The sequence below is a fragment of the Notolepis coatsorum genome (assembly GCF_963971535.1).
Source record: "Notolepis coatsorum genome assembly, chromosome: 14".
Taxonomy (NCBI): Eukaryota; Metazoa; Chordata; class Actinopteri; order Aulopiformes; family Paralepididae; genus Notolepis; species Notolepis coatsorum.
Window position 1 is genome coordinate 18,171,593 of NC_140178.1, and position 15,000 is coordinate 18,186,592.

Here is a 15,000-nt window from a genome sequence, read left to right on the forward strand (position 1 = left end):
CATAGGGAAATAAAAAATTGGTCGCAGGATCAGATCATGACAACTAGTTAGTGGTAGGCAACTGAAAGATTCACACCTGTGTGTGTGTGTGTGTGTATGTCTGTGTGTCTCTGTGTGTGTGTGTCCTGCTAGTCAACAACGCCGGCGTGGGCCTGCTGGGGCCGCTGGAGAGCATCAGCATGGAGGAGATGAAGCGGGTATTCGAGACCAACTTCTTCGGCGTGGTGCGCATGATCAAGGAGGTGATGCCCGACATGAAGCGGCGGCGCGGCGGGCACATCGTGGTGATGAGCAGCGTCATGGGGCTGCAAGGTAGGAAGGAGGACCCGCTGGCACCCGGGTGCCTATATTCGAATACCAACCGGTTTGTGCGTTTTGCGAATCTGATTGGCCACTGCCTTTTTCTGGTCATGTGACATGTGCGCCCAATCGTGTGACGGCAAGTTCTTTTCGCCGGTTAAGCTTAGGCACTCTTTCGAAGTTGGTTAAGGTTAGAGTTTGTCTTAGAGCAGGGCGATAGAACACCAGCCCTGATTCCAAACTCGAACCTTAACCAACTTCGAAAGAGTCGCCTAAGCTTAACCAGTGGTAAACTAGGCGTTAGGTCGTTTGCTGCTGGTCGGGGGCGGAAATGGGCGCGTCTCGCGATTGGGCGCACATGTCACATGACCAGAAACGTCAGTGGCCAATCAGATTCGCAAAAACGCACAAAACGGTTGGTATTCGAATAGACGCGGCCCGGGTGGGATGGGTGCGCGGCGCACCGTGGTGTAAGAGTGAGACGGAAGTTCCACCCCCTGTTGACTTTGCGTCGGAGGGGTTATTGTGGCTAACTCTCCGGGGGAAGAGGAAGGTTTCTAAATCAAATCAAATCAAATGTTATTTGTAAGGCCCCCGACAACACACCTTAATGTCCCCATGGGGCCGGACACGTCTTCTTTAAACGAGTCAAGAAGAAACATCGAAATAAATCAAGAACGAAACAAAAAACGAATCAAATGTAAAATAAATAAATGCAACACTCCCCGGCATACCCCACGCGAAGGTAAGGGAAAACTCCTAGCAATAGGAAAAAAGCACCACAGGCAATGTGGAGGAGAGAAACCTTAGAAGGGCCGTTCAAGGGGGGGGGGGGGGGATCTCCCTTCTTAGATGTCGGTGATAGTGGTGTTGCAGTAAAACAGGTGAAACAGTTGGTAAGTATGTACATATACGTGTAATGAAACACAAATATATACATGCAATAGCAACTGGGGTACATAATAGAATTTTGAAAGATTGAAAATAGAATAGAGCTGATGACGGATCCATTTGAGGTTCTACCGATCGTCATTGATGAGTAAGGTTAAAGGTGCTGTAGATAACATTCAGCCACTGGATCGTCCGCATTAGAGCACCAGCATGTCATTTATCCAATCAGGTGGATTCCACGTGAGGAGCTGGGAAGTGGAAGCAAGTAAACAACAACATTGATTTTGGACCCGCCACATTTTTTTTTTTTATCCACTTTTTTTCTCCCATTTTCTATATTTTCTCCCATCCCAATTTTGTATCATCCAATTCAACCCTCCCCTGTCACGAACGCTGTTTCTTGCCTCCCACAAGCCGGCTGCAATGTGGACTAAGTCATACATAGCACAAGTCCCCTCCGGTACTTGAGGTAACAGCAGTCGCATCTTTTCACCTGCGCAGCTCGATCTCTCAGTGGCGAGGAGTAACGCGTGGGAGGCTCACGCTGCCCCCGACACTTCCTGATTCTACTGCGCAGGCGCACCAACCGACCTGTAGGAGTCGCTGTCCACAACGCCCGATCCCCACCCATCAGTTTCCCACCCCCTAATACGGCCAATGTGTATTAGTATGAACGACCAGCTAAACTGAAAGCAATGTGGAGCGCTGGGCTCGAACAGGCAAGCCCAGCGTCTCCGTCATTCGTGGCGAGCGCCTTGCCCACTACGCCACGTAGCCGCCCCGGACCCGCCAATTCTTTTTTAATTAACGTTATACATTTATTCATCAATAATTATTTTGTGTGGGGGGGGGGGGGACCTTTTTTAATGATTACTCTACATACAAATGTTATCTATTCTATAGCACCTCTAAGGCTATTCCAAAAATCAGAACTATCCCTTTAAAGGACCATACCAGTCTAATTCCGACTTCTCGCCATTAGCAGAGATGTTGTGTTCGTAGGTGGAGACGGTGTGGGTTTTAGCTAAACGCCATTCAAACTGCCATTGATGTTGAAAGGTGGAAGATACTCCACAGAACTTGTTGTTTGAAAGTTATTTGGGCATATATATATTATATATTATTATATATAATATAACTCAGACTTCTGACAACCACTGTACCGATATAAACCCTTGACTCTACTAGAGACGCTCTGCACATCAAACCTCCACATTCAGCTGAGTGTGCTTGTTATTAACTCCTGGTTGCTGTGTGAATTTGAGTAATAAAGCAACGTTAGATAACATAAATGTGCAGTGATTCTCACATGGGTAAATTACCTACACCTAGCGACTTTCACGTTTGTGTATACAGCACCTAGTGTATACTGTTTACTTTTACTCTTACTCTCATAGTATATATTCAGATTCAAATGCCTTATTGCCCATATTTATTGTAACGTATATTATAACTGATAGGGCGTACAGACCCTCATCTGCACCAGAGTCATTCTTCTCATAAAGTAAATTATATTGTTTACACTGTTTATTTATCTCATATTTGTATATTCAGATCTAATTGTATCGCCTATATTTATGTCTTTCTACTATTACCCTTCCCATACCTGTACCTCCCCTCCCCCCTCCCCCATCCTGCTATGATGCCTGAATTTAAATAAAGGAATATTTAAGCATTACATCACGCGCAGGAGTGGTTTGTGAACAATAAACCATGCCTAGGGGTGGTCGTTAGGCCCGAGGCGCAGCCGAGGGTCGTTAGACCCCCCTAGGCATGGTTTATTGTTCACAAATCACGACTGCAAGTGGTGTAAAGCTTTTATACAACTGCCAGATTCATCCAACCTTATTTCTATACAATAAACACACATTAATCGAAGATTTATTGAAAAAACCATCCGCCAGAAAAAGTAGTTCCCACAACTACAAAAAAGACAAGTTGCCTCCATGTGGAAGCAGCTTGAAGTGCATCCAACCAAACTAACACATCCAACTGTGTATTATTGGAATGATTGAGAGAAGTTGCCTCATGTGGAAGCAGCTTGAAGTGCATCCAACCAACTAACACATCCAACTGTGTATTATTGGAATGATTGATTGAAAATTGTATTACCAGATGCAGAATGGGTACAATACAGTACGGCTCAATACACACAATTGTTAAGGGAATGCAGACCTACTTTCCATAGAACTTCATTCTTAGATGCTTCTATATAAAGTAGGTAAAACAAATTAAAAAGTCTTCTTTGCCCTATAGGAAAAAAACGTTTTCTTCGCCCTATTCTTTTTTTTTTTTTTTTTTTAACCTACTGTAGAGGGCCTAAACTTAACCAGTTGGAAACCAAGCGTACAGTAATAAAATTAGCAATCAATCAATCAATCAATCAACTCAATAGGCCATGCTCACTTAGAACAGCGCAGCACCCAGCTCTCTGACTATCCCCCGCGTTGCAGGCAGAGTGTGTGTGTGTGTGTGCGTGCGTGTGCGTGCGTGTGTGTATGTGTGTGGGGGGGGGTGTGTGGCGGTGGGTGGAGACTAGAGCGAGCGCTGACAGTCGAAAGGAAAAAGAAATTGAAAAAAAGTCGCAAATTAATCCATCAATCAATCCGCGATTTTTCTTTTGTTACAGAATGATTCAAGACCCATCAATTACATCATCCAACATTGTTTAAACGACTAAGACATTCGCTGTGACAGAATCTCTTGATATTTAGTCGTTTAGTCGCCATCAACATATCCATTTGTAAAGATTATTGGCCACCTTCTTGTGATCCGGCGGAGTGATGTGATGTGGGTCGGTTGTGGGCGGGTCCTGGGCCAGCAGCGTGGAATTGTTGCCAATAAAGACGTGTAAAATGACTGTTTCAGCCAATCAGAATCGAGAAATTTGCATGCCGTTGTATAACTCATCTTATATCATCTCATCTTCTCAGACGTAGCCATGGTCTGATGCTGATACTAGATTTGAAATCCAAGGGACAACTGTTCCAAGTACAACTATAGAACATTAGCCAGACCTAGTCTGCACAAACGCCAGTTGTGCACTAACATGCATTAACACAATCTCTCTCTCTCTGTCTTTCACACACACACACACACACACACACACACACACACACACACACACACACACACACACACACACACACACACACACACACACACACACACACACACACACACACACGCACACACACGCACACACACACACACACACACACACACACACACACACAAGTTATATGGAGCATATATTCAACCCTTTTCAACATCAATGTCAGTGTGGAAGGCAGGCTGAGATCTGCCACAACATACCCTTTACACACCTATGAACACAAAACGTGTTAACCCTTTCACTACCACACTACAGAAGGTTAACCCTTTACTATCACAACCGTCTGTAGTGTGATAGTAAAGGGTTAACCTTCTGTAGTGTGGTAGTGAAAGGGTTAACCTTCTGTAGTGTGGTAGTGAAAGGGTTAAACCTTTGTCGTGTGGCAGTGAAAGGGTTCACCTTCTGTATTGTCGCAGTGAAAGGGTTAACCATTTGGTAGTGTGGTAGTGAAAGGGTTAAAGACGGGGACAATCTATGGTAATGGTGAGAAGTCACAATTAGACTGGTACTGTGGGTGACGGCAGTGTTGTAGTCGAGTCACTAAATCTCAAGTCCGAGTCTCGAGTCCCCAATGTTCGCGTCTGAGTCCAAGTCCGAGTCACCAAAGAAGAGCCCGAGTCGAGTCCGAGTCGGGTCCCCATTACCCTATAGTCCGAGTCCGAGTCCAAGTCATCAAAGTTGAGTCTGAGCTGACATGCCAATAAACAAAAAGGTCTACACATTAAACATAAATGACACAGCGGTCACCATTTCAAAGGGAGTTCATTTACTTTGTGACACAATAGCCAAACAAATGCACTAGCCATCAATATCAAGTGATTAGGACCTATTACAAAAAATATAAAAAAATAAATAACAATTGATCAATTAACAAGTCTGAGTCCTCGTCTGCACTTTCCGAGTCCGAATGCAGTCAATGCTCAAGTCTGAGTCGAGTCACGAGTCCTGAAAATCAGTCCAGGACTCGAGTACTACAACACTGGGTGACGGTATGTTATGTAATTTAATTTCACTTCTCAGACACATTCTATATGACCTAAACATAAAATGCGGGTGACCTATTTGTCAAACACTCACACCAAAGTTGTTGAGATGGTGCAACTCGTCAAAACTTCAACGGGAGAGTCCGCCTGCTTCCCGTCGACTCCGACGTGACCTTTGAGTGAAAATAACACATTCGAAGCCGTCGCCCACATTTGACGTTTAGGCAGACGAATATAGAACGCTCCTGAGTACGTCAAATGAAATCTTGTGATGTATCGTCGCCCCAGAGAGATCCTGAAGTTCATCTCGTTCGCCCCGGGCTGTGATATGTAGCTAGGCGCAGCGTAGCACGTCGTTCCAGACGAGAAGAACCAGGCCCGGGGCGGCAGAGAGCATAGGACCATCAGGAGATCTCTATTACAGAGTCAGCAGGCACACGGTAACAAGCCAGGGTCACGTCTGTTGTCTGACCTACTTTTACTTTTATCATGTAAATCCATGTTGTTTTTTTTATAATCAGTATGTTATTGGAATGTATTTTTTCAGAACAACCTGGACATATCAATTATCTCCAGTGAAACAGAAAAGACAAAATAAAAAAGACAAGACAATACAAAAACAGTCTGCAACACAGACAGAATCTATTATGAGAACAAAATAAAAGAAGATAAGTAAATAAGAAAATATAAATGGCACCATTGCACCATAATCATAGGATCGTATATACATGTAAATCCATGTAGATCCATTCCATCTGTGTTTTGACACGTATGACACCATATAATAACACGTTGGTTATCTTTTCTACACCAAAATACAAGGCTACAATAAAGGACACCATTATTGTATTGGTTTGTTTCCATAAAGAGTGCAAACTAACAATAGAATACAACTTAAAAATGAAAATGTTGCATGCAATGTCCCAAGTGTCTGGTGAAGTAAGATGAAAATACCACAGGATTTAAACTAAAGACGAGGGTTTATGACATCTTCTGCAATTAAAGGTCTGCGGCGCGGACTGTAATCCTCTGGTATGTGTTCAGACAGCTGTGCCATTGGGCAGCATGGGGGCACAGTGGTTAGCACTGTTGTCTCACAGCGAGAAGGTCCTGGGTTCAAGCCCCAGCAGGGGGGCTTTTTGTGTGGAGTTTGCATCTTTCTCCCTGTGTTTGAGTGGGTTTCCTCCCACACCAAGAGACGTGTTAGGGTTCCTGCCGTTGCCCTTGACCAAGGAACTGACATTACAACTGGAGTTGGTCCCTTGACCAAGGTACTGGCATTACAACTGGAGTTGGTCTCTTGACCAAGGTACTGACATTACTACTGGAGTTGGTCCCCTGACCAAGGTACTGACATTACTACTGGAGTTGGTCTCTTGACCAAGGTACTGGCATTACTACTGGAGTTGGTCTCTTGACCAAGGTACTGGCATTACTACTGGAGTTGGTCTCTTGACCAAGGTACTGACATTACAACTGGAGTTGGTCCCTTGACCAAGGTACTGACATTACAACTGGAGTTGGTCTCTTGACCAAGGTACTGGCATTACAACTGGAGTTGGTCTCTTGACCAAGGTACTGATATTACAACTGGAGTTGGTCCCTTGACCAAGGTACTGACATTACTACTGGAGTTGGTCCCTTGACCAAGGTACTGGCATTACTACTGGAGTTGGTCTCTTGACCAAGGTACTGACATTACTACTGGAGTTGGTCTCTTGACCAAGGTACTGGCATTACAACTGGAGTTGGTCTCTTGACCAAGGTACTGACATTACTACTGGAGTTGGTCTCTTGACCAAGGTACTGGCATTACTACTGGAGTTGGTCTCTTGACCAAGGTACTGGCATTACAACTGGAGTTGGTCTCTTGACCAAGGTGCTGACATTACTACTGGAGTTGGTCTCTTGACCAAGGTACTGACATTACAACTAGAGTTGGTCTCTTGACCAAGGTACTGACATTACTACTGGAGTTGGTTTCTTGACCAAGGTACTGACATTACAACTGGAGTTGGTCTCTTGACCAAGGTACTGATATTACTACTGGAGTTGGTCTCTTGACCAAGGTACTGACATTACTACTGGAGTTGGTCTCTTGACCAAGGTACTGGCATTACAACTGGAGTTGGTCCCCTGACCAAGGAACTGACATTACAACTGGAGTTGGTCTCTTGACCAAGGTACTGACATTACTACTGGAGTTGGTCTCTTGACCAAGGTACTGGCATTACAACTGGAGTTGGTCCCCTGACCAAGGTACTGACATTACAACTGGAGTTGGTCCCTTGACCAAGGTACTGGCATTACAACTGGAGTTGGTCTCTTGACCAAGGTACTGACATTACTACTGGAGTTGGTCTCTTGACCAAGGTACTGGCATTACAACTGGAGTTGGTCCCCTGACCAAGGTACTGACATTACAACTGGAGTTGGTCCCTTGACCAAGGTACTGGCATTACAACTGGAGTTGGTCTCTTGACCAAGGTACTGACATTACTACTGGAGTTGGTCTCTTGACCAAGGTACTGACATTACTACTGGAGTTGGTCTCTTGACCAAGGTACTGACATTACTACTGGAGTTGGTCTCTTGACCAAGGTACTGACATTACTACTGGAGTTGGTCTCTTGACCAAGGTACTGACATTACTACTGGAGTTGGTCTCTTGACCAAGGTACTGACATTACTACTGGAGTTGGTCTCTTGACCAAGGTACTGACATTACTACTGGAGTTGGTCTCTTGACCAAGGTACTGGCATTACTACTGGAGTTGGTCTCTTGACCAAGGTACTGGCATTACTACTGGAGTTGATCTTGAGGCGCGATACTATGGTGCCCAATGCTCTTAAATAGTTAGGATGGGTCAAATGCAGAGGATGAATTTCCCCATGGGGATTAATAAAGGTTCAACTCTCAACACTCTCTGTGTGTGTGTGTGTGTGTGTGTGTGTGTGTGTGTGTGTGTGTGTGTGTGTGTGTGTGTGTGTGTGTGTGTGTGTGTGTGTGTGTGTGTGTGTGTGTGTGTGTGTGTGTGTGTGTGTGTGTGTGTGTGTGTGTGTGTGTGTGTGTGTGTGTGTGTGTGTGTGTGTGTGTGTGTGTGTGTGTGTGTGTGTGTGTGTAGGAGTGGTGTTCAATGACATCTACACGGCCTCTAAGTTTGCCATGGAGGGCTTCTGTGAGAGCATGGCGGTGCAGCTGATGAAGTTCAACGTTCGGTCAGTTCCTCTTCATTTGCAAAGATATTGCAATAAATAAACAAAGTATCAAATGAACAAAATTATTATTAGTAGTATTATTATTACCTCTACTACTACTACTACTACCACTGCTACTACTGTACTATTATTTACCCCGCCCTCTTTCCTTGATCCTCCAATCAGAGCTGTTGCTTGTTTGTCCCAGGGGAAGCAACCGTTGTGATTGGAGGATCAAGAAAAGAGGATAGGGTTTGAGATATGTCCATACTACTCTCTCTCTCTCTCTCTCTCTCTCTCTCTCTCTCTCTCTCTCTCTCTCTCTCTCTCTCTCTCTCTCTCTCTCTCTCTCTCTCTCTCTCCTCCACATCTGTCTGTACATACCTGCATAATAATCCTTTTTACACATCTGTAGATACTATATCTATATCTGTACATATCCCTTACCTACTCTTACTAGTTACGCTGCTGGCCAGTATGACTTACTACCATAGTGTATTTATACCTGTAGTATCACTGTACATATTAATACTACAACTATATATATATTGAAATTATTTTATTGGGATAACCACATTGAGATACAGTATCTCGTTTTCGAGAGGGTCCCACATTTTGTGCAATGTCATTCAGAATCAGAACACATGGCACACAACAACAACAAAAAAAAATAAAAATAAATAAAGGACACGTACAAAAACACAACAGAACAAATACACATTGTAAGAGGATATGTCTCATTATAAGAAGATAAAAGGATATGTCTCTCAATCTCCATCATAATAGGCCCACTCCACGGCAGTCACATGACGGTGCCATCGCAGGGCAAACAAATATGCTTACCCCGCGATGACACCGCCAGGCAGCCTAAATATTAAAGGCAACCAACTTGTGTCTAACCACGCCCAACTTGCGTCTAGCCACGCCCCCGCAGCGACGCGGCAGCAGCAGAGCGGAGCGGCAGCATTATGTAGCAGTAATCCTCCCTCTTTTAAGATCTACAACTAGCTCAACTGGCAGCGCTGCCTTGCTGTGGATCCGTTGGTAACAAGTTCGATGCCCATCAATTCTTTTTTTTCTTTTTTTTTTTTAACGTGCATTCTTTCGCCGGTTAAGTTTAGGCATGTTAACTTTAAGCATTGTTTCGGAGTTGGTTAAGGTTAGGCATTGTTTCGGAGTTGCTTAAGGTTAGAAGGGTTAAGTTTAGGCGCTGTTAAGGAGCTGGTTAAGGTTAGAGTTTGTCTTAGAGAATGGCAATATTTTTTACTTTAAGCATTGTTTCGGAGTTGGTTAAGGTTAGGCATTGTTTCGGAGTTGCTTAAGGTTAGAAGGGTTAAGTTTAGGCGCTGTTAAGGAGCTGGTTAAGGTTAGAGTTTGTCTTAGAGAATGGCAATAGACAGCCTATTTCCGCGCTGCAGCTCTCTCGCGCTGCCGCGGTCACATGGGCGTAGTGGCCAATCAGAGAAACGCTAAACACAAGTTGGTTGCCTAAAATATTAACGCCGCCAGACAGCCGCCGCGAGAAAGGCCCAACAAAACATTCAAAGGGTGAGTAGAATACAGGATGTAATAGATATTGAGCTCCAGGACTGGCAGGAGAAGAGGAGCAATCAACCCGCCCAACGAGCGCCCCAAATCAACCAATCGCCCCCCCCCCCCCCCCCCTGCCTAAAAATATGAGTAGAGCCAACTAGATAACCCGTAACACCCGCGTAAAGAACGGCTGTGCCCCACGTCCCCTCACCAGCGCAGGAGCCCCACCACGGAAGCATAATACACTTGACCATAAAATTAGAACAAAGAGCATTTTTAAAGAGATAAAATGAAAATATGGATCGAATGTTCACCGGAAGATTGTTCCAGTCCGAAGGGGCTTTGAACATGAAAGATTTCTTGGCCATTGCTATTGAAACTGGAGAAACTGTGAACAAATACTGTACAGAGTGTCTTAGACGATAAGTGCAAGAAAAAGGGACCATCAACTGTTTCAGATAAGCAGGATAGTCAGAATGGATACATTTGAATGTCTCTGTCTTCTTAAAGTAGGAGAAGGCCAGTCTAAGGTTTGATACATAGTACAACGGTGGGTTGTGAACGGACAGTCAAGAACAAATCTGCATAGTCTATTGTAAGCCTCTGTACAAACTCTGTACATACATCCGATTAGCACTATTACTGAGTAGTACTAATTGATGTATCTTATACCCAGTTTAATCACCTGTACATTGTAATATTACTATTGCGCTTTACTGTTACATTTGCACTCTGGTTGGATGCCAAACTTATTTTCGTTTTTGTACTGTACTTGTGCCGTATCATGATGATGACAATACATTTGAATCTAATCTAATCTAACCTAATCCAGCTTGTCCATGATCGAGCCGGGCCCGGTGCACACCGAGTTCGAGACCAAGATGATGGAGGGCGTGGCCAAGATGGAGTATCCCGGCGTGGACGCGGACACTGTGCGCTACTTCAAGGAAGTCTACCTGCCGTCCTCCAGAGACATCTTCGAGGCCATGGGCCAGACGCCCGACGACATCGCCAAGGTGAGCGGACTACACTCGTGACCCTATTGACCCGGGCCTGTCCTATGACTTGGGGAGGGGGGGGTGGGGGGGGGGGGTCCCATGTTGACACTGTTTATACTGGACCCTGGTCTGCGTGTTCACTTTCTTTAATCATCACGTCGTCATTATTAATATGATCCGAAGCAGATGTGTGTGTATTCATAACATGGCAGATGACAATATGCCCACGCCCCCAGTACATTCTGTCCATTTGCAGGGTTTATTCAATTTACTCACGGCACCAACTACAGCACAAAATAGCACCACAAGATTTCATCTGTCTGTGCAATCATTGGTATTTACCAGGGATGGGGGCGTGATTAAACTCTTAAGGATCGGGCAAAAATGGAGCTATTTTTCTCCTTTTTTCTTTTTACGATTGCATACCCAAAGTAATTAGCGGTTTATTATACTTTATAATTATCTCTAGTCAAAACGATAGACCACTGCACTTCTTGTGTCACCTTCCCCCACTCTGAGCGCTTGTCTGGGATAGACCACTGCACTTCCGTGTTACATGGAGCTCATGGGAGAGAGAGCGAGGGGGAATATTTATGAATGTGGATGAGAGTCTTGACATTAAGAGAGCCTCTCCGTGTTCAGGAGACTCAGGCGTATAAATCAGTATATTGGATCATGTCTTCAGCACCCCCACAGCCGTAGCTACAACCACTTAATGTCAAGCCTCTCATCCACATTCATTAATTTTCTCCCCCCGCTCTCTCTGCCATGATTTCAGAATACCGGAAGTGTTGCGGTGGTCTATCGCTTTCGGAGCAGATGCTCCTTGGCTACAACAGTGGTCAATCATTTTCGCCATCAGTGGTGACTGGTCAGTTCAGGACCATGCACAACCAACGTGGTCACTCATCTGAATGGCTTGTCAAATGACGCTCGCCGGATGTTTCGTCTTGTAACTCGAGAATGAAATCACGCAATAGGTTGAGTGAGGTGACGATCGAAAGACGGGAAATTCAACTTTCCAACAATGTATTGGTTGATCGGAAGAAACGCAGCCCAGAGCCGGCAGACGAGCGCAAAGTGCAGCGATTGCCAGTTTCTAATTACAGCCACCCTTAGGTGCTCTTTGAGAGCGGTTTTGAAGGAGGGTAGGGATTCACATTATTTTACAGCTGTGGGTAGGGCGTTCCACATAATTGTGGCATAATTGCGAAACGTGTTTAGTCCCTTGTTTGAGCCGAATCTGGGTTGAACATGATTTGTGGAACTCCCTCTGGTGTTGTATTTCGACATGTACATGGGTATCTTAATCCTTAAATGGTTAAGCGATTACTTGAATACTCGCCGTTTCAACTGAACTCGAGTGGTTTTTGAGTGCGCTCGGCTTCTTTTTTTTTCATCACCAAACACGCCTGCACCTTTTTTCTATTATTTCTAATGGTTTTGTCGTGACAGGCGCTAGCCGTGGAGAGCACCTACTGCAAAGCAAACCAATCGGTAATCGATACTAATTTTGTCAGTTTCCAACAAACCTTGTTTGTATGAGCAGGTCTTGCCAAGACCGAGCTATGAACAGCAACGGCTGGAAGGTTGCGAGTAGTAATAAAGTAGTAGTAGTAGTAGTAAAGTAGTATGTAACTTATGTAACGTTAGCTGAGGTAGCAACAGTAATCAGTAGTAATGTATGTAACTTATGTAATGTTAGCTGAGGTAGCAACAGTAATCAGTAGTAATGTATGTAACTTATGTAACGTTAGCTGAGGTAGCAACAGTAATCAGTGGTAATGTAACTTATGTAACGTTAGCTGAGGAAGCAACAGTAATCAGTAGTAATGTATGTAACTGTTACACGCAATTTAAAGGTGGCTACAAGGCTCATTCTGATAGTGGCTTTGGCAAGTCAGATCACGCATCCATTTTCCTTACACCAAAGTACAGACAAAGAATTAAAAGTACTCCCGTAGTCTCGCGAGAGGTGCAGAAATGGGATGTGACGTCAGAGGACACGATCCGGTCAGTGTTCCACAACACAGACTGGATTGTATTCCGCGACACAGATAACATTAATGCCTACACGGAGACAGTGCTGGACTATGTCTGTACTAGGGTGAAAGAAACAATCCCCACTACCAAAATGAAAGTTTACCCAAATCAAAAACCCTGGGTAGACAAATCCGTCCGTGAAGCTCTGAGAGAGCGCACCAAAGCATACAATGACGGCCTAGTGGCAGGCAACATGAATGACCACAAGGTGGCGCAACACAACGTAAGGAGGACAGTGTCAGAGGCCAAACGGCGCTACAGGGATAAAATTGAACTCCAGTTTGAGCAAGCTGACTCTAGAGCTATGTGGCAGGGGCTCAAAACGATGACAGACTACAAAGGCGCCTCCCTCAAACTGAACAATGACATCTCCTTAGCAAACGACCTCAATACCTTCTATGCGAGGTTTGATGCTGGTAATAACAACACCAGCTCACAAGCCTCGGCAATGGGGGGGGGGGGTCGGCTGCTGATGGAGGCGCAGTGTTCAGGGTAACAGAGCATGAGGTGAGGCGGACCTTTAAAAAAGTGAATATCAGGAAGGCAGCAGGTCCGGACGGCATCCCCGGCCGCGTCCTAAAAGTCTGTGCCGACCAACTGGCCCCAGTATTCACTGACATATTTAACCTGTCCTTAGAACAGGCTGTCATCCCCACCTGCCTGAAGAAGTCCACTATTATCCCTGTACCCAAAAAATCCAAGCCTGCTTGCCTCAACGACTACCGCCCTGTAGCTCTCACCTCCATAGCCATGAAGTGCTTTGAGAAGCTAGTAAAGGGCTACATCTGCTCCTCCCTCCCCATCAACATGGACCCCCTGCAATTTGCATACCGCCCCAACAGGTCCACGGAGGACGCCATATCCCATGTGCTGCACACAGCAGCATCACACCTGGACAAGAGGCAGGGGAACTATGTGAGAATGCTATTCATCGACTACAGCTCGGCATTCAATACCATAGTCCCCTCCATACTCATAGCCAAGCTCAGGGACCTGGGCTTGGGCTATGACCTCTGCCAGTGGGTCTTGGACTTCCTGACTGGCAGACCCCAGGTGGTGAGAGCAGGCAACTGCACCTCCTCATCCATCACCCTCAACATAGGGGCCCCCCAGGGCTGTGTTCTGAGTCCCCTCCTCTACTCCCTGTACACACACGACTGTGTGGCTCAGCGGAGTAGCAATACAATCGTCAAATTTGCTGACGACACAGTGGTGGTGGGCCTGATCTCTGCCAACGACGAGAGGGCCTACCTGGAAGAGGTCAAGGTCCTGGCGGGATGGTGCCAGGAAAACAGCCTCTCCCTGAACGTCAGCAAAACAAAGGAGATGATTGTGGACTTCAGGAGGTCGGGGGTCAAGGACTACAGCCCCCTCAGCATCGACGGGGCACCGGTTGAGAGAGTCAACAGCTTCAAGTACCTCGGAGCCCACATATCCGAGGACTTGAAATGGACCATACACATTAACAGTGTGGTGAAGAAGGCACGACAACGCCTCTACTTCCTCAGGCGCCTAAGGAAGTTCCAAGTCAGCCAGAAGATCCTTAAGAACTTCTACTCATGTACAATAGAGAGCATCTTGACCGGCAACATCACCTCCTGGTTTGGGAATAGCACTGCAAAAGACCAAAGCAGACTACAAAGAGTGACACGTTCAGCCGAACGCACAATTGGAGGGGGGCTCCCCACTCTCCAGAACATTTACAACAAGCGTTGCAAGGGGAAGGCTAAGAGAATTATTAAGGACTCGAGCCACCCGAACAACTGCCTCTTTGAACTGCTGCCGTCAGGCAAGCGACACAGGAGTCTCAAGGCGAGCACAGAAAGACTCAGAAGTAGCTTCTATCCCCAGGCCATCAGGCTGCTAAACGAACAATGAATGAACACTACACAACAACAACCACCAAACACACATAGCACACACATCCACACGCACACAC

The 15,000-nt window shown here is 45.5% G+C and overlaps 1 protein-coding gene across 1 annotated transcript in view; it reads left to right on the plus strand.

Moving 5' to 3' along the window:
- Window positions 1-15,000, plus strand: part of rdh8a (retinol dehydrogenase 8a) — a gene marked incomplete at its 3' end in the record, with an annotated part of 28,340 nt that overhangs the window by 11,758 nt on the left and 1,582 nt on the right. Inside the window, exons 3-5 of the mRNA XM_084328819.1 lie at window positions 133-312; window positions 8,415-8,508; window positions 10,853-11,036. Coding sequence (XP_084184945.1) covers window positions 133-312; window positions 8,415-8,508; window positions 10,853-11,036 — 458 coding nt within the window. The remainder of the gene's footprint in view (window positions 1-132; window positions 313-8,414; window positions 8,509-10,852; window positions 11,037-15,000) is intronic.